Source organism: Brienomyrus brachyistius, chromosome 9 (genome assembly GCF_023856365.1).
Source record: "Brienomyrus brachyistius isolate T26 chromosome 9, BBRACH_0.4, whole genome shotgun sequence".
Lineage (NCBI taxonomy): Eukaryota > Metazoa > Chordata > Actinopteri > Osteoglossiformes > Mormyridae > Brienomyrus > Brienomyrus brachyistius.
Window position 1 is genome coordinate 27,251,249 of NC_064541.1, and position 24,635 is coordinate 27,275,883.

Genomic DNA, 24,635 nt, shown 5'->3' on the forward strand with positions numbered 1-24,635 from the left:
ACAATTAAGCGTAAAGTCTAAATGCAGGTGCAATGAGGCGCCGTAACGCGTTCTTAAATGATCATAATGCGTGAATTGCCAGCTTTGTCTTACAGTAGGGTGCCGAACATAAACTCAGATATACACAGGAAATACAAACGAGACCAGCGACGACGACGCAGATGATATGGAACGTCAAGTTCACCAGTCGGTTCTCCCTTTTACTGGAGCTCAATGCCTTTTATAGGCCATATAAAATTCCCACGATTAGATGATAGAAATTAACTTTGTCCTTAGGAACAAAACTAGCTAGTCTGATTTATCGCTAATGAAAGTTTCCATATATGATAAACCACAAGATGCCACTGCCTGAGCATGTCTGTTGAAATTAACTTAATTTAGAATGCCGCTAGCCTAAGGTAGTAAAGAGGCTAGCGAGTTAATTTACAAGTTCTAAAGCATAGTACCGCTGTTTGCTAATCGTCCTATACTGATATTCAGTCAGCAATATCTGCCTATTTTACTGCATATACTAATAGTCAATTTGCACCGATCACCAAAGCATCTTCTTTCCTTGGAATAATGCGAAGGATGGCGATAGGCTGCATTTAAAAGTCTGTAAGGCTAGCGACGAACGTTTTTAAAATGACATTTTATTAAGTATTTTAAATACACAGAATACAATCAATCTGTTTTGTTACAAATTAGCCTCCATCTGATTTTTTTCCGTCCAGCAAAATGCTCAAAACCAAAACAAAACTCCTGGAAATGACCTGGAAAATGATTCCTTAAAAAGAGTGGTGACCCTGGTCACTCGTGCTGCTTCTTTGTGTGGTTTCTGCACCCATCCACCTCTCCTTTGTATAGCTAAGTGGCTCCCCACAGAACTCAGATCATTGCCCCCTGCTGGTCACCTTTCAGTGACTCCACCACCTGTTCTTCACCAACCCATGCACCAGCATCCCAATCGCACGGCAAGAAAATTAAGTGCAAAAAATAGTCATATATTTTTTTTTATCATTTTCAGTGTAGTTGCCGTGTATTGCCTTTGTGTGGCAGTATTGGTTTCTGATTGTGGTGCAGAAAAGCTCATTCTGATGACACTGGGTTGGATACACAAGTGAAAAGAGATGCCATTGTTTTGTGGCCCCGGGGAGGGGGAGAGGGACAGAGATTAGGATGAATTAAGATGGATTTTAATTCCACTTGCAGAAGGCAAGTCACCTTTCAAATGCATTGGTAGTTTAAATAAGAGAATGTCCATTAGATGCATTGTGAATAGCCTCCTAGCCAAATTTCAGTGACATAAAAGTTATTGTGAAATTTTCCATGCTTGACTTCTATTGTAGTTACAAGATAGTAAATGGAATTGCAGTATATACTTGGATTTTATGTCATTTATTTAGCGTATAGAAACAATTTAGTTTAAAAACATTAAAAATATTTCGGTAATGTGATGCCACAAGATAAGACAGTGAATGTAATTATTTTGTCCTATTTTAGACGGGACTGGCATCCAGCTGTCTGAAATTGCCCCAGTCAGCTCTTTTCTTTTGGTCTAGAAGGCGAAATCCATAAAATTCTAACTAAAATCCCACAGTTCTGGCACAGGGGTGATGTGCCTTGGGTGCTATAAGTCAGTTTTAATAATATTGTAGTGGAAGAAGCAGCTGAATTTAAGAGGTAATGGATTCCTCTGGTGTCACCACACGTCTTTTATGAATAATATGACAATTATATCAATATGACAAAGAAGACTGTGGAATGCCTTAAAATCCACAGAAAGGACAAGTGTGGGCGTATGCAACTGCATTTCTGCTCTTTGAGTCGGAATCAAAGAGTATTTGACTGACTCTAGTTCAATTCTGCAGAGAAGTGTTTCCCAACACAGTCCCCCCCCCCCCCCCCCCCAGTCTACATTTTTGCTTCCTCCCAGCTTCCAACACTGTACCAGGTTCTTGACTGGATGGGAGCTGCGATGGTGCATAAATGTGGACTGTTTGGGGCCCCCGAGGACTCGGTTGAGAAACTCAGAAGAGAAGCTGCCCGAGAGGAACGTGAAGCGAAAGTAACATCAAAACTTTGATCGTGCTTTTGATATTATTAATGAAACTGAGACATCAAATCATTCAGCAGCAGAGAGACTTCCTCTTTCACTATGCAGACGTACCGCAGAATTTCCTTAGAAAAAAACAATGTAACATATCAATATATGCTATTCAAGAGTAATAATAAAAACTTGTAGGAATTTCTTCCCAGAAGTTACTGATATCTATTCGGATGACTGGATGAACATCGCTTCAGTTCCCAAACCTCTCCGCGGGGGCACCCCAGCCATTCCACGTGTTCGTTAAATTTCACCAACAGCTTATTTAATTAATTGATTTCATTTGTTAAAAATCAATGCGATATAGATTAGCCATATGGGTTGTGCTAGTGGTCGAATCAAGAAGTACATGGGTGTATTGGATGTGTGCTGCCAATAATGGGGTGGTTTTAGCAGACGTTTTGAAAGGGCTAAGCTAACACGCTATGACAGGCATAATAGCATGACGCTCATTTAAACAATTTTCCGTAGCCGCCTAAGACTTTTGCACAGTACTGTACATATGCAGTATAAAATGCAGTATCATACATACTCTGTGTTAGGAACCTGCCCTGCTACTCTTAGCTTATGATGTTTTCATGCTGCAGAATTGAAACCTCCCCACCTACTTCCTGTGTTTTGATCTGCGGCAGAACTGATGTATGAAACCATGGGAGTGGAGTAAAGCCATTTTTCAATGACTATCTCACATTCTTGAACCTTTAAGAAACAATGAAAAGTAGAAGCACCATTGGTGCGATCATTTATTCTTAATTTAGGGGGGGGGGGGGATCACCTGTTTTATGAATCATGTCCTGTAATCTGCTTTAAGAAAATACTGTATACATTATCAAGTATATCATTGATGTGTTTCTGAACACGAATAACATTATTTGCTAGTGGAAAGATTTGTTAATACCATGATTAGTAATATCTTTATTAATAACGTAATTTTCATAATTGCATTAAAACACAGCTGGGGGGGGGGGGGGGTGCACAGGGCAAGGTCTTCTCAGGATGGACAATCAGCTAACCTGGAATTCCTGTAATGATTTGCTCATTCTGAATGTAGTACACATTGGTATTTTCTCTTCTACTTTTCTTGAAGTAGCTCAGACCCTGGTGTTGATGCCAGTCCACTTTGGGTCATTCAGTTACCGTGTTTCCCCGAAAATAAGACAGGGTCTTATATTAATTTTTGACCCAAAAGACGCTTATTTTCAGGGGGTGTCTTATTTGCCCATGCACAGCAAACTACATACAGTGCATTTACCGGTATTCATGAACAAAGATCCACATGTATTGAAATACATCTACTAACCGTACCTTTCCATGTAAACAATCTAATGGTACATTTTTTTCATGAACAAAAATCTACTGTGTATACATTTATTCAAATATAGTCATCATGTCATCCTTCTTCTGGAACTTCGTTCTAGGAGATTCGTAAATCTCCAAGCTCCAAATTCCATCCTGAATATCTCGCAACTCAGCTTTTTTATTTTTGCACTCATATTGTCTGGGGGTCAAAATATTATTTCCTCCATCCATCCATCCATCCATCCATCCATTATCCTCCGCTTATCCGGGGTCGGGTCGCGGGGGCAGCAGTCTCAGCAGGGAAGCCCAGACTTCCCTCTCCCCGGCCACTTCTTCTAGCTCCTCTGGGGGGACCCCGAGGCGTTCCCAGGCCAGCCGGGAGACATAGTCTCTCCAGCGTGTCCTGGATCTTCCCCGGGGCCTCCTCCCAGTGGGACATGCCCGGAACACCTCCCCAGAGATATTATTTCCTGTTTCCATATAATCGCACCTCATTCTAGTTACCGTACAATCCACGGGACAGTAACTAGGTCTTATTTTTGGAGTAGGGCTTATATTACGAGCATCCTGAAAAATCATGCTAGGGCTTATTTTAGAGGAAACACGGTACTTCCCAAAAATTCCAGTCCCAAGATCAATTCAGTTTTGTTTTCCTCTCACCATGCTGGCTTCCTGATTTAGTTTTTTTTTTTTGATAACTTCAACTACTGCTGGTCCGGCCCCATGTCACACAGCTTCACTTACTGCTCTGACACCCCAACCAGAGCAATGCTGATGCTCAGAATGTTCCCTCCCGTCACTGTGGCAACGTCCGGCCGATTTCTAAGGAGGCAGCACTACACAATGTTCACCTTGGACTGTTCCAGGTAGAATCCTGGGAAGACGGGACCTTCGGCTTTAATGTGGAAGGTATGCAGCAGATTCCTAACATACTTCCCAGGGGCAGATCCATCAGTGATGGCGAAGAACGAGAGCATGTTTCCCTCACAGTCCAGGCAAACCCTGATCCTCCCCGGGGCCTGCTGCATGGAGTGCAGCAGGGGGCTGGAGTGACGTGTGTTGCCCTCAAAGGCCTGCAGCCTCCGGCCATCCCAGCGCAGAGCCCAGGCGATGCAGGAGTCTACCCAGGATGGACCGGGCCCTTTACAAGTGGCCCCCACCTCCCAGCGCCGTGTCCCCGTCAGGGTCACCTCCCAGGAGTGCTGCCCGGAGGTAAAGCCCTGGGAGCAGAGGACCTGTGGGTGCAGCCTGAATCGCTCAGGGTGGGGAGGGCACGACCGCCTCTGCTCCACCCACTCCGCAGAGCGGAGATCGCTAGACAGGCTCAGGTTGCAGTGGGCGGTGTTCAGATCCAGGGTCAGTCTGGACATGTTTACTTCTGTGGGAGTCGGGATAGCCTGTGACCTCTGTCTTGGGGCAGGCGTTCTGGTTGAGGGGCTCCACTTCAGCAGCAGCTCCTGGCTTTGGCCGGTCTTGTCTCGGATCATCTTGCCAATCCTCTTCACCAGAAGCTGGGTCTCCTTTCCCACGTGGCTGACGGAAGGCCTGTCCAGTTCTCGCTTCTGCACGGTGATGCTCCGCACGTGGACGTCGGCTTTCTGCAGCCTGTCCAAGGTCTCGTGATACAAGGTGATGAACTCCCAGTGCGGCAGCTCCACTCGGGCCAGCGCTCGTGCCTCAGCGAGATGCCGCTGGGAAACGTCCCTTTTTCTGCTCATCTCTCCCACACGGTCCTCCAGCCGGGAATCCTCCATTCTCTCTTCGGCCTCAATGGAGTCGAGAATTCCATGTTCCTCGGCTGTGAGTATTTCCCGGATGCTGGTGAAAAGTCCTGATACCTGCTCCCTCAGCCTGGCCCGGTCCGCTCTCAGCTGGGCCTGTGCATTCTGGAGCCAGTCCACTGTGTCCTGCAGCAGAGCCTGGGCCTGATCCAGCCTCCCAGCTTCCGCTAGCAGCGTAGCCCTCCTCTCTGCTGCCGCCTTATCCAGTGGCTGCCAACTGTGCCCACGGTGCCTTTCCCAGCACGACCGACAGAGGCAGATCTTATCCTGGCAGCAGAAATATTCCCAGGGTTCCTTGTGTTCTGCACACCCCGAGAATGTAAGTGGGACCTCCTCTTCTGATTTGGCATCGCTAACGTTTTCCGAAAGCAAGCATTCGTGCTGGATATCTGTGGACTGCGTGGACTTCCTGGAAGCAAAGAAGCATTCTACAATGTTAGCCAGCTTGAGATTCCTCTGCGGAGCCAGGTGACAAGGGAAGACGGCCCGGCACTCGGGGCAGGAATAGCTGTCCCCCGCCCCCCGCAAACGCTCCAGGCAGCAGCCGCAAAGGTTATGCCCACAGCCCAGCTGGACGGGCTGCCTATAGATGCTCAGGCAGATGGCACACTTCAGCTCAGCCACCAGGTCTGCCACAGCTGATGACATCTTCCAGCAGGTTGGCGTTAGGCTTTCAATGTCCCTGCTCTCAGGAATTTCTCAACATGGAGGATCGAGCAGAGTCTGCCTCTCCTTCATACTGCCTCCTGCGAGTATTCTCAGGCTTCAGTGTTAGCACGATGTCATTTGCAACAGCGGTTTAGCAACTTGTTCGCTGAGAAGGGTGGCGTTTTGTTTCCTTATATGGTGCTGCCCAGTCTCGTAGGAAGACGTCCTTTCAGAGATACCACACCTCACTCACCACCAGTGCATTTTCCCATGACCACTGTGCTGTTAGTGCATATAACAAACAGACAAGGTGAACTGTCAGACATTCAAATGTTAATGTAGTTTATTGAATGCATAATTTTACAAGCAGGAAATTGCCCCAAGGTGTGAAACTTACAATTATTCCCCGGCTCATATGAAGAAGGTGGTCAGATCTTACATGTGCTGTACATGAGCATATGAATTACCGCTCAAAAAAGAGATTGAAAGGAAAGAAAATCCTTAAAAAATTACAACTATAAAAGTGAAAGTACTTTGGATCTTTTTGCATTAATTGCACATGTGTGTATAGTAACAGTACTCGTGTTTAGCAAGGCCTGTCACAGCCTAGCCTGCCATTCTGGTGTTTGGCACAGTGTTCAGGCCCTAAAGTATTTCAGCTGATGTGCTGCCTGCCTCACTTCTATGTACCTTTGGACAAAAGCATCTGCTGAATAATAAAAGAAAATGTGTGTAAATGTGTCATGTGATTAATGAGGAATTTCGGTTAAATGAATTGCAGAAATTACAGTTTCTTTCAGCCATGTCTTCATCCTAAGATCTGGGGGGGGGGGAGGGGGGTGAGAAGCTGATAACTGAATGAGGAAGCTGAGAAGAGTGTGGGCCGGACCTGCGAACCAGCAGCAGCAACGTCTGCAAGTCAGACTGCCATCATAGCGCCCTCTTTTGGTAAACTTTGTAATTACCTCAAATTGCATGACTTTAATAGATAAACCCACTATGAGATTTGCTGGATTTGTCAGTCTGGCTTGTATTGGACCCTTCTAGTGTCTTTGTGGGTCTAACATAGGATTAAAGTTTCACTTTTCAGATAAGAATGACTCAGCATTTTACTGATGATCCTGGAAGGGGGGTGTCTGTCCTTTTGTTAGACTACAGAAGATGTTCTTTTAAACCCTGTTTCTAAGGAAATATCAGTGTTTTAATGCCCTTGAAGAATGTGTCAAAATAAGGCGATATTCGGTCTGGCCAACATTCATAACACTGGGAAGAAAATATTCCTGTCAGTTACTAGGGGGCGGTGTTGTGCCAGGCAGGAGTAAATCCCAGTGCAGGTAGGAACTTCTCAGATTATTCACTGCAATTAGGAAGCCAGACCAGAGCGTCTGAATGTAAGGGGCATAGCAGAAAAAATAGCAAAAAAATTTTATGTGACCATCACATATTGGTTAAAATAGATTATTGCTGTAGCATTAACTAATTTCTTGGCATATTGTCTGAATCCTATCAGACAAAAAAAAAGTTCAAACGTTAAAAACCTGAATAGAGGAATGCAGGCAAATTACAGCCCTGGTTTCTTCAGACGCCGCTAATTCAGATTCAGAATATTTTATTGATCCCTCCGGAAATGATGTGGTTACAGTTGCTCCCGGACAGTAATTAAGAATTAAGGATAATTAAGAAGTTAAATAGAAATAACAAATAATTCAAATATTACAATAGCAAAATTACAAATGGCTCTAATACAAGGAACTCAATATACAAAGAATATATTGTTTGTGTCATGAGTTCTTTGTACTATTAGAGCCATTCGTAATTTTGGTATTGTAAAATTTGTAATGTGTTAGGATATTGCTTGTATATTGTTTGTATAATATATAATATGTATATTATATAATATCTATATAACATATTTATATAATATATATAATATTTTTTCACTTCTTAGCACCAAGACATTAAATGGTAAATGGACTGCCTTTATGTAGCGCTTTGATGGGGACAGGAAGAATCAGGCCATAGCACTACCTCCTGCGCCACCATCTTCATTAGTAGGGTCTAGCACTGAAAACCTGTTGTTGAGTTGCACATCATTTACAGGTCCTCTTTTACGTTGCTGCTGCCCTTGACCCCATTTTCGTTTCCTGTTATTTTTGTTCAGCACCCATTGTCCTGCCTTCACATCAGAACTCAGCACTGCCCCCTGCAGGTCACTGAAGAAATTCTCAAGTGAAGGCAGTCCCTCCAGCAAGGACTCGGGCGTCTGTCCTCCACTCAGCTGCCTCACCACCCCATGCACCAGCGTCCCGCTGTACAGCCTGTCATCCAGGAGAGAGAACGCATGTCAGACAGATTCCACAATCCAAACCCTCACCCCACAGGGAGCAGGCTGATGTAAGGAAATCATGTCATGAGGTCTGAAATAAAGGCATTGTATTGGTGCATTGGTGATGCAGAGAAGCTCAAACTGATGACACTGGGTTGGATACACAAGGAAAATGAAAGGCCATTGATTTTTGATCCTCTGTAAGGAAGGTGAGAGGGACACAGATTAAGATGAAGGTACTGAACTGGGAACACAGAGGCTTGGGCAGAGGACAGCGCAGAAGCTGGTTGAGATGGAAGCAGCTCCTCATGCAGGACTGCCACTGGTTGTAGAGTTGGGTCGCTGTCCGGTTTGGCCCGTTTTCCTCCCAGTCGATCCGCATACTTCTCTGCTTTCTGACCATCTCCTCTCTCACTGCTGCATCAGTTTCTGTGTTAATTTGATGTGAGAAGGCAGTCATACCTCAAAATGTAAGGCATTCAGATCCCATAAATTTTCTCCTGATTTACCCCTAGAACACCTACATTTGAATGGGCCTGTATAATTATTATTATTTAATACCATCCTGTATGAGTTTTCCATACACCATCCCCAGCAGCAGTGCTTGCAGGTGCAGCGGCTCAGGTTTTGGCTTGCAGTTGGACATCCAGTAGCAGGTGACACACACAGGCAATCTCATGCAGGGTGGGACCCCCTCAAGGACAGATCTCTCCACTCCAAAGGTGTTCAGGAGGAAACTGAGGCGTTCCTCTCCCGGTGCCTGCAGGACAAAGTGGCTCTCATGACCCATTTCCTGCTTGAGGGTGCAGTAGCACCATACCTTTCGATACTGATCTTCACAGGACTGTAGCTTTTCAGCCCTGGTTCTGCTCCGGCTGCATGATCTCGCAGGTCACCCCATGAAAGGCTGTCACACTGGGCCCCCCAACCCAGACCAATCCAAGTATGTTCCAAATTGTTTAGGGCCTCAATCACTCAGGGGCCCTTGGAATCATCTTTCTCCCCCTTTACAGCGGCCCCTGAGGACACCCAAACACTGTTTGAAGGGAAACACTTCCGTTTTGATAGAAGACCTTCAAGTATCAGATGCACATCCATCCATCCATCCATCCATTTTTCCAAACCGCTTATCCTACTGGGTCGCGGGGGGTCCGGAGCCTATCTCGGAAGCAATGCCACACCAAACACACCATTCACTCACACAAACACACCTATGGGCAATTTAGCAACTCCAATTAGCCTCAGCATGCTTTTGGACTGTGGAGGGAAACCGGAGTACCCGGAGGAAACCCCCCGACGACATGGGGAGAACATGCAAACTCCGCACACATGTGACCTAGGCAGAGACTCGAAACCGGGTCCCAGAGGTGTGAGGCAACAGTGCTAACCACTGCACCACCATGCCACCCCATCAGATGCACATGTTAGTCTCAAAGGTCAAAGAAAATGTTTAAAGATATTTATCGCTGTGACGCCCGCTCCGTCCGCTCCTCGTGTGTGCCACGCCCCCCTGATTACCCACGTGTTCCTCCCTGATCGTCTCCAGCTTTGTCCATTTACTTTGCTTGGTCCTGTCTTATTTAAGTCCTGGTCTTACCTGTTTGCCTTGTCTGTCATTGATGTTCGTTGCGGTTAGATGTATCCTGATCCCCAGTTCCCCATTAAACCCCTTGTTTTGCCCGTATACGCCTGTCCGCCTGCTCTCTGCCCGCCTGCCCGAGCGATCGCCCGCTTTTAAACAGCGCGATCGCAGCCGAGCGTGACAAACGCTTAGATATGTAGATATTTATCTGTTATCATTAGAATATATGCAAATGAACAATAATACATAAAAAAGACACAACAACAAGATTTTCGTCTGTTCTCCAAAGAGTTACTGATATCTTTTTTGATGATTAGGTGAACACCGCTTCAGTTCCCAAAACTCTCCCCAGGGGCATCCCAGCTATTCCATGTATTCATTATATGTCACCATCAGCTCAAGTAAATAAATTAACATAATTAGTTAAATAATTTTATGAGATCAATGTAATAGAGCTGCCTCGTGCCCATTGCTTCCGGGATAGGCTCTGGACCCCCCAAGACCCAGTAGGATAAGCGGTTTGGAAAATGGATGGATGGATGGATAATTAGTTAAATAATTTTATGAGATCAATGTAACAGAGCTGCCTCGTGCCCATTGCTTCCGGGATAGGCTCTGGACCCCCCAAGACCCAGTAGGATAAGCGGTTTGGAAAATGGATGGATGGATGGATGTAACAGAGCTAACATTAGCCAACGGTCGCATGCTGATGATTGAGTCAACAAATACGACAGATTTCTTTTAAAACTGGCAAGTTCTGAAATCGCTAAGATAACACATTTAGAAATATCATAGTATTTTACCAACATGAAGATCACTTAAACATAATTTTCTTTGACTGGATAAGACTATAGATATTTAAAAGAAATGTTACAGAGTAGTCCGTTCGTACCTCTTTCAGGCTCTGCAGTGATTGCTTTGGCCTGACGACTGTAACAGGTTTTGGTATCAGTGTCAGGCCCTCTCTACCAAACTCCTCCACACGGTGTTCATCTCCTGGTGACCTGTGCTGGCCCGGTGTCCCCTGGCTGGCTCCCTGCTGTCTCTGCAGATCTTCCCTCTCGTAGAGCAGCAGGCCGTACAGAACCTCTCGTATGGGTTGGGCGACATCATCGCTGCTGGGATCCGACTTGTTCTCCACTTGAACACCAAGCATCACTTTCCCCAGGACCAGCGCATCGATAAGAAGGGCGGTCAGCTCCCCTCTGGCCAGGTCCATGAGGACCCACTCTGGAAGAATCTTTATGGCTTCTGGTATGTTGCTCAGCAGAGCAACTTCCTTCTCAAAGAAAGGGGCCACATTGCTGATGGAGACCTCGTACTCTCTTATTCCCGAAACGAGCAGGTCACAGATATTTCCCTCATTTTCTTTGCTCCCTGTAATCCTCAGTATCTCCTCCAAGGCTTCCTCCCAACCTGTGAACCGTGCCAGCCAGTGGAGTAGGCCATCTATCTGTGAATGGTTCCAGGAAAGCCAAGGGCTTGTAAAATTTATCCTAGTAAAAAATCCAGCCATGACCTGAGACTGGACCCAGTCATTCCCACGCATGGTGGCAAAGAGAGGGAGGAGCTCTTTATTCATTCTGAAGTGTGCACAGAAGCGGTCAGCAGAATACCTTTGGGCTCGGATGTACTTGCTGCATTCAGTCACAGTTTTCCATTGGAATTCCTTGAAAGGGAAGCACCCCCTTTTCAGGTCAAAGATAAAAAAGTCACTGTCTGATGTCAGCACAGGGCAGCTCCACTCATTGGCCAGGGAGGCAATCTCCCTGTCAGCTTCAGCCATACACTGAACAAAGGGCACCTGGAGGCTAGAGAGGACCTCTTTGAAGACCTCTCTGATGAGCAGGGGCATAATTTCCTGCTTTGTTCCAGTAGACATGTTATGTGCTTCCTTGATCTTTTGCTGGGCTCGCTGCTTGACAGTGTCCAACTTTCTGCCTGAGTAATCCTTTCCACCATCTAACACTACAAAAGGTTTTATTTTGCAGATGGAAAGGGCTTTGAAAAAAAATCGAATTGTGTCAGCAAGGGCATCATAATCTCCCCCATGCTGCAGATCCAAGGTGGGCCAGAAAGCCAGATGGTAGAGAATATTTGTTCCATCAATGATGAGCTTAGTATCATGAACCTTCACCTCCTGAAAAAAATCTCTTCTTCCCATAACATAACTGTACAGTCCTTGAACTCCCATGATGAAACAGATTTTTTTGTACAAAAACAGAAGTTGGCAGAAATTTTCCTTTTCTGTTTCTAGAATGGAAAAACGGAATTAGAGAGGCTACAGTTACATCACGTTTTTCTTCTAATTTTGTTTCAGGGACATTGGAGTGGCATGGATACCCTGGCTGACTCAGGGGGGCAGCACATGGCAGGGGCCCTTGAATGTGTAAAATCCTATGTAAAATTGGTTGGGGGGGGGGGTTGGGGTGTAACATTTTGTCAGGTGGCCCAATAGTTCTAGGTATGCCTCTGTTCATAGAATCACAAAATGAAATTCTTGCGTGCTTCCTACATACCAAAGTATAGCTGCAGATGAATAGATTTTAAGAAAGGGTGGAGGTGCTCCACATTTACATTCGGTTTCTCTATTGTGAAAACGAAACCTTGTATTTTTGCATTTTGTATTCACTGGAATTTCAAGAGCTCAGTGATTGAATGTGTCATGCCCGGCTCGTCCGCTCCTCCTGTGTGCCACGTCCCCTGCTTACCCACGTGTGGTTCCCTCATCGTCTCCATCTGTGTCTGTTTATTTTGATTAGTCACGTCCTATTTAAGTCCTGGTCTTACCTGTTCCCCTGGTCCATCATTGTGGTTATGATGTGGTCTTTCTGCGTCTGATGTTACCTGATGTTAGTTATCGTCGAATGTTTCTTGTCCCTAATCCCTCAAATAAACCCCCGTCTACCCCGTATTCTGCCTACCTGCCTGCTCTTTGCCCACTCACTTGCCTGAGCGATCACCCGTGCTTCGGTGATCGTGACAGAATGCTACATTAATAACATTTTGTAGATATAAATCAGTATTATCATCTTATATCACTTAAATCCATTCATTTACTATTACTAATAATAATAATAATACCCATCACTACAGGGAAGTTTTCACAGCCAAATGCGAATAACATTGTTACACAACAGTTGAAAACCTCAAAAGATTCCTGGTCAAAGCAGTGCAACAAGGTCACTGGCAAAGCTTTTACCTAAATACACCGCCATCCACCTAATTTCATCACAAAAGGTAAACGTGAATAATAATTTAATAAATATAATACATATTTTGTACGTTTTGATAAATTTCACATACACATACGTGTGTTTGTGTGTGTATATCTGCGTGTGTGAGAAACATATATAAGTTTCTAGAAAATCACAAGGTCCATCTACAAATCCAGTTTTCAATGAAAATAGACCAAATGAGCGCCTTACCTATACCCTGTTGTCGATGTTCAAATGTCAGATGACAAGACTGATGTGTAATAGATAAGATCCTCTCTGCTCAGTGCCAAGCCCATTCTTTGACGTAATTGTTTTGAGAGCCATAGCTAGCAAATATATTTAGGAGGAGAGCTGACATATGTAGCAGGGGGGAATTACACCCTGCAGGGAAAAATGGCTGTTATTCTACCCAAGGAGACTAAGTAATGAGAGGAACTGAGTTCTTTTAGTCCCAGTATTTGTGTGTGCAAATGTGTTTTACCTGGCCTGCAGTGGGGAGATGTTGGAAGACAGGTTCAAAAGACGAAATGGACACGGTGGCGAGCTGAAGTACATATGCTTTTGGCTAGTTATCGATATAACCTGCCGGCAGGCCTGAATCAACCTGAGCAAGGTCTGCCTGGTTATCATCAGAAGCCATATCCAGATTCTGATCATAGCTATTTATTTGCGCTTCTAGTATTGCACTGCGATCTGCACTCTGGTCAATGTCCGATTCTGGTGTCGCTACTAAAATGCAAATAACGTCAGCGCCCACTACGTCAGCATCTCCATCAGGGTGTTCTCCTGACATACCACTACTTGGACAACATGCCTGTGACTGGAATGTCCTGAATCATATTTCTACCCCAAGGTTTATGATATCTAAGCAGCACCCAGTCACCTGGTCTCACCAGCGCCCAATCAGATTTGCGGTCGTATGCCCTCATACGTCACTGGGAAGTCTCTCGGGTGGCTGTTCTAGCAACATCCACTGCAAATTAATCTCTGGTGATGGTTTTCCGCCCAGTTATCCCAACTGTCAACACCACTTTCCCCCAGATCCTTTCCTCCAAGTACATCCATGGGCAACCTGGCATCCCTATCAAACATGAGATAGAAAGGCGAATTTCCGGTCGAGGAAATCGTTGAGTGTTCACTAGTTTTGTGATAAGCATTTACAGAACAAAGGTTAATTCTGCGATTGGACTGGGAACTCTGATAGGATATGAGCTTAAAATGCCTTTCTTTTCAACTCTAGCTCGCAACCCTTTCAGAACTTGCCATGATCCAAATTTTGGTCGCAACCCGAGGGTTGAAAAACTTGAGAATCGCTACTTGAGTACTACGACGCCAGTTAAGACGTTGATTTGTTAAATCGGTTTTAACTGCGGGGCGGCATGGTGGTGCAGTGGTTCGCACTGTTGCCTCACACCTCTGGGACCCGGGTTCGAGTCTCCGCCTGGGTCACATGTGTGCGGAGTTTGCATGTTCTCCCCATGTCGTCGTGGGGTTTCCTCCGGGTACTCTGGTTTCCCCCCACAGTCCAAAAACATGCCGAGGCTAATTGGAGTCGCTAAAATTGCCCATAGGTGTGAGTGAATGGTGTGTGAGTGAATGGTGTGTGAGTGTGCCCTGCGATGGGCTGGCCCCCCATCCTTGGTTGTTCCCTGCCTCGTGCCCATTGCTTCCGGGATAGGCTCCGGACCCCCCGCGACCCAATAGGATAAGCGGTTTGGAAAATGGATGGATGGATGGTTTTAACTGCATTGGAGTTTGTGCGCGTTCACATAAATGGAGCACGTTCGGCAGCGCAAGTCACCGTTTGGGTCATCGCGCGATCTCCATATTTCACGGAGGAAGACTGCATGCTAATTATGCAGGGTTATGAGGAGTTTAGATCAACGCTGCAAAGAAAGTGCAATACCATTGCAGCCAACAAAACCAGGCAGGCTTGTTGGCAACGTATTGCCGACCGAGTAAATGCATTTTCATGGTCATAAAACGTGGTCTAAAATATCTCACGACTACGAGTATTAGACTATGAAGTGTTGTCTGAAAAGAATTGAAATACTGTTAATAAATACAGAGGCTCACAGATGCGACACAATTCAGAAGTCACCTATCATTTGCTCTTAAGTAATATAATACTCCCTAAAGTTCCATTACTGTGATATTACTAATGTATATCTAATGTTAATAATAACTTAACTGATTCGATTTCAAATGCAATAGTAGAGGAAAGCATACGTGGCAGCAAGTCAAGATGAGATATAAAAACATCATGTGAAGTGGAAGGGCTATGTATTTATATGTCTACTTGTTATGAAAGATTTGTTGTCTAGCCTCCACTTAATAATGTGTTCCTATGTTTTACAGCTAATAAAAAATATATCTGTTCATATTACACTTAATAAAGGTGAGCCATTGTTTAACAAACGAATGATTTATAACGGGACAAAACAGAAGCATATGTGTAGTGAGAAAACGACTAGGAACCTGTCACCGCGGTTAAATTAGCCTCATATTCGATATTCAGTTTTCTGTTTTTAATAACTTTTAACGAAAGTAAGGTGGTGCGTTTGTCATGAATTGAATTGTGATGTCCAGTACACAGACAACAATGCACACTGATTATTTTTGTGCTTCAAATCATTTCGTGATTTGTGCCAACGATAATAGCTAATATAATAGGTCCTTTCAGCTGTAATGACAGGGAGGTTTAGCATTTTGGGTTCATGGCGACTGTTGCACACCCGTTTTTTCCAGATTGCTTTACGTACTATTTTTAATTAATTTTTTAATGTTCGAATGTATCCGTATAATGCGCAATGTGACAATACATGAATGGGTTAATAACTTTAAAACTAGACAAGTTAGCTTCCTATTTTGACTGTCAAATAAAATATCTAAAATAGCAAAGGCACTGAGTATTAGGGTTGCAATTCCCGTACAAACCTGATCGTCCAGTATAACGCGGATGGGGTTTATTTTCGAAAACGCTATGAACCCGTATTGTAAGGGACGGGTGACAACCCTACTGAGTACCAGGTGTTTCGCCTAATTTTGCTCTGAAGCAGGGGAATATCTAGCTATCGAAAATATTAGGGGATAAGTCAAGTTTACTAGGGGCTTGACTTTTTGTTTTTAAGCAAGTTTGGTATTGGGGCTAAAATTCTTGGGGATACGGCCCGGAGTGATCGGACCTAAGAACGCCCATGCTGTTAAGGTAATGCCAATGACGTACACTATTTTAAAACAATTGACAGGATTTAAAATAAGCCTCACTGAAAGAATGCAGTTGTACGTGAACATCCAGCCAAACAGTTGCGACACTTTAGTATGTGGCATGGACATAAAGTTCGAACGTGGGCGGGGGGGGGCGGCTGGCAACTTACCCCAGATAGCATGCGGATGTGGGCCACTTCTGGCAAATGTGTGGCACTGCTGGCCCGGTTCCGGCATCTGCACTTGGCCCACTTGTAGTTAGACAAATGTGGCCCAAATGTCACAAAACATATATGGGCCACATGTCAAATACTTTATTAAAAATAGTAGTGAGTAGTGTTAACTCAAAAACATTTAGTCACGTAAAAATAATACAGTATGACTCACTATAAACACGCAAAAGTATATTGTAGGGTTAAGCAATAGACAGGTTTTGATTGCTATACCCATAATCTTTATGAATTCATAGAACTGTTGGGGTTTACAGTGTACAATGAAACATATTAGTTCATTATAATGTTACATAACTGTTTAATAATGCATTTTAATAATGTAATGTGCTCTATCTCTGTCCAAATAGCGGACTCATTACATCTAGAAAACATTTCTTATTCCATAAGCACAAGTGCACATTTGCCATACCTTTGCTAGACGTGGGCAGAGCCGCAAGTCATATATACAGGCGTCACCATAGCGATTGTCTTATGAGGAGAGGTTAGCTGAGCTGAATCTGTTCAGCCTCGAGCAAAGGAGACTAAGGGGGGACATGATCCAGGTACATAAGATTGTAACAGGTCTGGATGCTGTTCAGACAAATGGCTGTTTTAATATTAGTTTAAATACTAGAACTCGTGGCCATAAGTGGAAATTGGTGAGAGAACATTTTAAAATGAATCTGAGGAAGCACTTCTTTACAAAGCATGTAGTTGGAGTATGGAATAGTCTTCCTGCTAGTGTAGCGCAAGATAAAACTCTGGGTTCCTTTAAATTAATGTAGATAAGATTTTAACAACTCTGAGCTATTAGTTCAGTTCTCCAAAAAACAAGCTTGATGGGCCGAATGGCCTCCTCCCGTTTGTAAATTTTTTATGTTCTTATGTTTTAATTCTACTAAATCACTGATGATTGCTTATATTTGGTCTGTCTCTGCTGGGTGGGCAATCGATCCGTAGGTAACCACGCCCCGTCGTATTTTAATAGGGGCGGCAGTGCAAGCGTATTACTGCGGCTACCTAAAAACTACAATACCCAACATTACTAATCAGAAGTAGCGACATTTTACGACTTTATTTACAGCACTTCACGGCAGTTGTGAATGGTTAGTCGTACTGATGATACTGATTAGGTAAGTTTTACATGAGGTTGGGAACTGTGTTTTATTCTGAAGAGGCTGTTAAGAACAAAAACAAGTAGCCTTTTATAACAATAGAAGGAACGAATGTTTTACTCGTTTTTCTTTTTATAAAGTACTGAAATAGCTAGTTTACTTGTAAACTACTGATGGCGGTAGTGATAGGGTTGCTGCTCTGTCACATCTGACACCAAAATTGAAAAATTGAACACACGCTTAATGTTATTTTATAATATTTTTTAGAATATTCAGTACCCGAAGCAAATGTTAAGTATCATTATCAATAAATACGCATAAGGAAATTCACAAAACTTTAATGTGCATTAAGCGTGTATACAGTGTTTACTATTGCAATTCTTTAGGTGGTAGCAATAACAAATTAGGGGCGGTAATTAAGCGTTTTAACGGCTACTTAACGTGGTTTTGAATTGTTCGTAAATGACGTTGATGTCAGTGAGATGTAGGCGGCTCAACCATTTTCATTTCTTAACTCTTTATTCATGCTTGCGTTACCAGGAAAGAATTAGACCCCCATGGAAAATTACTGCAAGGCCCGCACGGTGGAGCAGCCGTGTCCCTGTCCGTTCCCCGGGCTGCCCAGTGACACCCCTGAAGTGCGCGTGAAAGACGGCAGCAAGATTCGCAACTTGATGGGCTTCGCTGTGGGTCGCATGGACGTCGAGGCCGTCCGCTGCATCCTGTTCACGGGGAGCGGCCGGAGCGTGGCCAAGGCCATCACGTGCGTGGAGATCCTGAAGCGGCGCGTGAAAGGACTGCACCAGCACACACAGCTCCTCTACCATACTGTGGAGGAGATGTGGGAGCCACGAGAGCCCGACGCCGGCCTGGACACACTCACCGTGAGCAGGAATGTGCCAGCCATTTGGGTGCTGCTTTCCAAAGACCCACTGGACCCCACGCGACCCGGATACCAGGCCCCTGGCAGGATTGATGCCCTCTGGGCGCAGGCTGCCAAAGAGGAGGCGGCGGAGAACAAGCAGGGGTCCAGGAGGAAGAGAGGAGGAGGAGGAGGAAGAGGAGGAGGTGGTAGTGGAAGGGGCAAGGGGGGTTCTGCTCGGCAGGGGGTGCGTTGGGAAGGTGGAAAAATGCAAAAACAAGGAGTACAGCAACGATGAATCCCCCCCCTCCATCATGTCACTGACTGTCCAGAATGACCAAACTGTGCATGAAACCCTCGTGGTGTTTCTAAGACTATTGAAAAATGAATGCCAATATAATGCACAGAATGATGTATTGGGTGATAAATATCTCACCGCAAATAAGTAAATATTTGGCTAATAATTCTGCATTGTAGCCAGTCAAGAAATCTAGTGTATTTTTTCCACTCCTTGCTGAAATAAACATTTGATAATTGAATGAGAAGTTCAATTTTTCTTCTATTACTTGTCTTGAAATTGTCAAGCTCTGTATGTCAATAATGACTGAAAATGTTCAATTTACAATTAATGGATGCACATCTATTTTTGACAAACACTAGAACAGCCAAAGTAATTTCGGACAGCCAAGAAATAGATGCAAATTGGATGTAAATTGTTATTTTTACTGGCTCAGTGGCACTGACAGACTTTGGAGAGGTGACTTGTTTTAAGAAAATGGCTATTCACATGGTGGCCGGCGACTTGTCTCAGGACACATTTTGCACACATCGTCATCCCAGGAAAATGGACAAAACGGCTCAGGAAGAAAGAAGATTAAAAGCATGTTATCTGATGTGCGTCTTAAAAAAAAAAATGACTATGCTGTTCCAGATTTCCCTAATTGTAATGCAAAGTTCAGCTAGATTTTTGGTTTATGTTTGCATTTCAAATGTTTTGGATGAGGAGAAGTGAGTGAGGCAAAGCGAGACATTTTGTTCTGAACTAAAGGAGTTTTAAGGTACGTATCACACATGATATACTGACTTGTATTTGGATGGCTTTTGGCATTTTTTGTTTTTAATGTTTTTGTTTTTTACATTTTATAGTACATGATGAAGTCATTAATTTCATGTTTGACTGCAATTTGTAAGTTTTTTGTTATTTTATATTGCTTGCAGGGGAAATACCACAGTAACAAGTGCATTCATTTTTTTATCATTTTAAAGGTATGGAATAGATTTGATAATTATGCTCATATCTAGAATGCAGAATTTGTCCCTAACAAAACTGTTTGACTTTAAAATGTAGCTGTATTTACAGTTTTTTTTTGCGTTAAACTTGTTATTGTTATAGGTAAATGGAATATAATTTTAACCATGCTACAATAACAGTGGAATTTGAGATGGGAAACGTAAAGTCAAAGAAATCACCTAACATACATATATTTTTTATGTAATATACATACGTGTGTATATGTATGTATAATGTCTTCATCAGTGTAAGTACTACCGGTGAGTTCATGACTGCGCACTGTCTGAAATGGTCAGGAAACCTTTTTGCCACGTCACTCTGTAACATGAAAATATTACTTTACAGTCCTTTTGTTTATGAAGTGTTCATTTAAAACATCCAGCAAGGAGACGCTATGCAGCTGAACCTGGTCACGGTCTTCATATTCTCAACCCTTTATCCCGGTGAGTTCTTTGTTTCTATAGCGCAAAATTAATGACCAAACCTCTATATTGAAATATCTGCCAAGTAGCTACAGATAGCGTTTTTACATCATTTTAAGTATTATCTCTCCATCCACGCCTTGGTCCTCCAATAGGTCCCCCCCAATCAGGGTTTCACAGAGCTTTCATCTTTATTATTATGGTTTGTGTTCCATTAATAACAGGCTTGACTAAGAGCTGCGGACAGTTTTGCGCCACGTCGTACGATGATGTGACCAGCAAGCTTGTGTCTTCATTCCTGTCCTCTGATGTTCTCTACTTGGTTTTCCTTCTGTTTTGTAGGGTTCGCTCTTAGCCAAAACTCTGGTGTAAAGTTTATCACTGCCTTTCCTGAGAATGTAGCCTATTATCACCCAGTACCACCCACACTCCAGCTGTTGATCACCTCCTACCAGCAGGACACCTGGGTAAATATTACTGTAGGAACACAGGGCCTGGAAATCAGCAATGTCCTTTCTGATTGGGAAGTATGGCCGGTGGTGCTTTCGAGCCAAGAACGGCAGTGGTACAATGAGTCACAGAGAACCACGTGCATCTACAGCAACAGGCCAGTCACCGTGCTGTCTGCCAGTAGCAGAAACGACAGCACAGAGATCAGCGTATTGTACCCAGTGGGCAGCCTGGACAGCGAATACTTCCTCACCGCCCCAGCAAACGCCAAAACGAACGAATCGTTCAACTTTGTCGTCGTGAACGAGGAAGACGTGAACAACTTCACTGTGCAAGGGCAAGACGGCGGGAATGACGTCCATCTTCAGCCTTTCCGAAGCGCCCAGTTTCCCATCTACCCCCAGTTTTTGACGCAGGTGAATGCCGAAGAGCTTGTGGCGGTGCTTTTGGGAAATCCCTGCTTGGATGTAGGTGAGTGTGGCTGTAGTATGGCATTCGAGCAGCTGCTTCCATCCAGCATGTGGGGGAAGGAATATGTCTTGCCGGCACTACCGGCTTCCAGCAGATTGGAAAGCTTGCTCGTGGTCGGCAGGGCTCAGGACGAACTGAAGATTTTGTCAGATCCCAACCTTCACCTCCAGTTCAGCACGCCCAGGTCACTCACCCTCCTGGGGCCCGGCTTCCTCATGAATCTTCTACCGGTGGAGAACTGGACCTACAACTTCCTGCTTCATACCTTCTCCAACTTCTCCAACTTCGCCCTGCTGGTGGTGGAGACCTCAGAAATAGATGGGCTGAGGCTGAAGCCAGTCTGTGAGGTGGGCTGTGATGAGCAAAGTGCTTTGTCTGTTAACTGGACTGCTGTTTCCACCACCGAGTATTCTCAAGGAATTCTGGAGCTGGACACATCAAACAGCACTTATCTGATCTGGCATCTGACCTCCACGATGGCAGTGTACACCTTTGGGACACACCTCTATTCAAACAGGTCCTATGGAAGTACTGCTTTGAGCCTCCCGAGGGTTACAGGTACAATCTCTTACGTGGGACGTTACACAGTAGATATTATGGGGTACATGGGATTACACAGCATGTTGCATTAAATGAGTTCTGCGTTATACATTACATAAGTTCAGTTTCACAGTTCAATATGTTAAAACTTATTAGCTACAGTGTTGCGTCATCGAACGGATTGGGGGGGGGGTTCATTTCCCAGCCGGGAATTTTTCTAATTGGGTTCATGTCTGTGCGATAGCCCATTACAGTTTGCGTCCTGCCACTGGGCCGTGAACCACTGTTTGACAAACCCTGCTTTAGCATAGGGTTTTACCGCAGATACTTAGTGATGCTCAGAATATCGGCATACTGTATAGAGCCGTCATTACGATGGCATGTGCCACTTTGAATGAAGAGCAGGGCGTGTGTTTCTGGCCACTGCCAGAAAAGGTACGGCATGCAGAACTGGGCTAACCGCAGCAGAGCACACCTCAGTGACTATCAAGCCCCCAGTCAAATTCCTCGCATCTGCCAGGCAAATCAGTCCAGTTGCCCTGATTCCACGCCTGGACTGCAGTAAGTCAGACGGACTGGGGCACTCACTGGCTAAGCTAGGCACAGTGTGAGCCCTGTGTCCCGGACCGAAACGGAGCCAAGCAGTGTCCAAGTTTATGCTTTTTCTTGCCTCTGGAAACAAACAAAAAATTTTGTAGACAAATGTAGAGTGATCTATTAAGGGAACAGAAATATCAAGCACAAGTATGTTGTGTATGTTGATGCTTCCATGTGCCACTCTCACCAGTGTGATGAAGCAATAAAAAAGGCCAATAGGATGTTGGGTTACATCTCTAGGTGTGTGGAGTTTAAGTCAAGGGAGGTGATGCTATAATTATATAATTCCTTGGTAAGACCCCACCTAGAATACTGTGTGCAGGTTTGGTCACCATACCTTAAGAAGGACAAGGGAGGTAACCAAAAAGCTACTTCAATGTAAGTTAAAATACAAAAGCTGACAGGTGGAAATTAGCGGGAGAACGTTTTAAACTGGATTTGAGGAGACACTTCTTTACACAGCGTGTAGTTAGAGTATGGAATAGTCTTCCTGTTAGTGTAGCGCAAGCTGAAACCTTGGGTTCCTCAGAGCTAGATAAGCTGAGATGAGCTGAGTTGAGTTTTCCCCGAACAAGCTTGATGGGCTTGTTCGTAAATTTCTTATGTTCTTAAGTAAAAGGAGAGCACTGAGTTCTGTTATTCATCAGGATTTCCTTTCTACCCAGGCTTTTAACATGGTCTCATCAAAGCAATCTGCTTTTTGATACCCTATCAATTAGTGTGACAGTAGATTGTTGCCCGATACTATGTTACATTTGATTGGTTACTAGCAGTTATTGTGTAAAGCATTTTTTTTGTCTTACACTACATTCATTGCATTTTATGGAAATTTTTGGAAAACAACATTTTGTATAAACATGATGACGTTCTAACAGTAATGCATATGTGACAGCTGCTGACTGCTCGAATGCATTGCGTGTGTGCAGGCTACCTGGTTCTGGTCAGGGATGAGCAGAACTGGACCTCGGCCCTGCAGCAGTGCCAAGCCCTCGGTGGGGCCCTGGGCAGCATCACTAACGCGGACATCAAGCTGCAGCTCACCAGTCTACTTAAGAATTCGAACCTGGATGGCGTCTGGATCGGCCTGCGCAAGAGTGTGCTCACGGGACAGTGGTACTGGCTCAGCCATGACCCCCTGGGCACCACTTACTGGGCCAACCACGAGCCCAGAAACAACACACAGGCCTGGTGTGCTGTGGCATCTCTGGACGATAACAACATCAGATGGAATAGCGAGATCTGCTGTTCTTCATATCCTTTTGCGTGCTATATGTGGTCGTAGGGCCCTTCGCCTGCTGTATGGGATAGGAGGGCCCGTCGCCTGCTGTATGGGATAGGAGGGCCCTTCGCCTGCTGTTTGGGATTGGAGGGCCCTTCGCTTGCTATATGGGATAGGAGGGCCCTTCGCCTGCTATATGGGATAGGAGGGCCCTTCGCCTGCTGTATGGGATATGAGGGCCCTTCGTCTGCTGTATGGGATATGAGGGCCCTTCACTTGCTATATGGGATAGGAGGGCCCTTCACTTGCTATATGGGATAGGAGGGCCCTTCGCCTGCTGTATGGGATATGAGGGCCCTTCGCCTGCTGTATGGGATAGGAGGGCCCTTAGCCTGCTATATGGGATAGGAGGGCCCTTAGCCTGCTGTATGAGATAGGAGGGCCATTCGCCTGCTATATGGGATAGGAGGGCCCTTCGCCTGCTGTATGGGATAGGAGGGCCCTTAGCCTGCTGTATGGGATAGGAGGGCCCTTCGCCTGCTGTATGGGATAGGAGGGCCCTTAGCCTGCTGTATGGGATAGGAGGGCCCTTCGCCTGCTGTATGGGATAGGAGGGCCCTTCGCCTGCTATATGGGATAGGAAGGCCTTTCTGTTAGGGTCCTTTGTTTCATTGATGTAAGAGCATCTCTTTTCAGTTAGCAACTATCCTCAGCTTGTCGGTGGATATATCCTATCGGCTCATCACTGAGCTTTTCATTTTTCACGTTTATACTGGGCTGGTAGAGTTTGCCTGTTCTTTACCATTACTGTATCCATTAACTTCTTATTTCGAAGTATCTTCAGTTCAGATTAATGACAATAAAAAAGTATTGCCAACATTTCACTGGTGTCTTTCTCTTCCCAGGATCTTCTGTGGGGGGGGGGGGGTATCATCATGTGACAGTAAGCCCCCATGATGCACAGCAGCTGTGGCTTCCACATTAGCATACCTTATAATCAGCATAAATGACACTTACGCAGTTAACTAGCCAGTCATCAATATGCTCTTCAATGCTCGTCCATCACTGTAACCGCTTAATCCCAACTGGGGTCGTGGGGGGGGGGGGGGGGGGAGGCAGAATCTATCCCAGGAACAAGGGGCACCAGCAGGAACCAGCCCTGGGTAGTCGCCAACACACTACAGGACACACACTCAATCACGGGGCCAACTTAGAGTCGCCAATCCACCTGCCCTGCACGCTCTCGGACCGTGGGAGGAAACCGGAGCCCCCGGCAGAAACCCACGCGAACAGGGGGAGAGCGTGCGAA

The 24,635-nt window shown here is 44.9% G+C and overlaps 4 protein-coding genes across 4 annotated transcripts; 2 read left to right on the forward strand and 2 right to left on the reverse strand.

Annotated features, from left to right (window-relative positions):
- Nucleotides 1–4,221: 4,221 nt before the first annotated feature.
- Nucleotides 4,222–5,814, reverse strand: LOC125748893 (E3 ubiquitin-protein ligase RNF135-like). Its single transcript, XM_049025564.1, has one exon. It carries the CDS (start codon nucleotides 5,812–5,814, stop codon nucleotides 4,222–4,224), a length of 1,593 nt encoding a protein of 530 aa, XP_048881521.1.
- An 822-nt stretch (nucleotides 5,815–6,636) lies between these two features.
- On the reverse strand, nucleotides 6,637–13,231 carry LOC125749351 (protein asteroid homolog 1-like). The gene is made up of 5 exons (XM_049026522.1): nucleotides 13,151–13,231; nucleotides 10,615–11,975; nucleotides 8,702–8,900; nucleotides 8,386–8,569; nucleotides 6,637–8,132 (listed from the first exon to the last, which is right to left on the reverse strand). Exons 2-5 carry the CDS (start codon nucleotides 11,914–11,916, stop codon nucleotides 7,826–7,828), a joined length of 1,992 nt encoding a protein of 663 aa, XP_048882479.1. The 5' UTR covers nucleotides 11,917–11,975; nucleotides 13,151–13,231; the 3' UTR covers nucleotides 6,637–7,825.
- Nucleotides 13,232–17,402: 4,171 nt separating this feature from the next.
- Nucleotides 17,403–18,875, forward strand: rpp25l (ribonuclease P/MRP 25 subunit-like). Its single transcript, XM_049026678.1, has 2 exons — nucleotides 17,403–17,492; nucleotides 18,015–18,875. Exon 2 carries the CDS (start codon nucleotides 18,032–18,034, stop codon nucleotides 18,632–18,634), a length of 603 nt encoding a protein of 200 aa, XP_048882635.1. The 5' UTR covers nucleotides 17,403–17,492; nucleotides 18,015–18,031; the 3' UTR covers nucleotides 18,635–18,875.
- Nucleotides 18,876–19,388: 513 nt separating this feature from the next.
- Nucleotides 19,389–24,205, forward strand: LOC125749419 (IgGFc-binding protein-like). The gene is made up of 4 exons (XM_049026677.1): nucleotides 19,389–19,394; nucleotides 20,010–20,070; nucleotides 20,392–21,528; nucleotides 23,034–24,205. Exons 2-4 carry the CDS (start codon nucleotides 20,022–20,024, stop codon nucleotides 23,387–23,389), a joined length of 1,542 nt encoding a protein of 513 aa, XP_048882634.1. The 5' UTR covers nucleotides 19,389–19,394; nucleotides 20,010–20,021; the 3' UTR covers nucleotides 23,390–24,205.
- The last annotated feature ends 430 nt before the right edge of the window (nucleotides 24,206–24,635 follow it).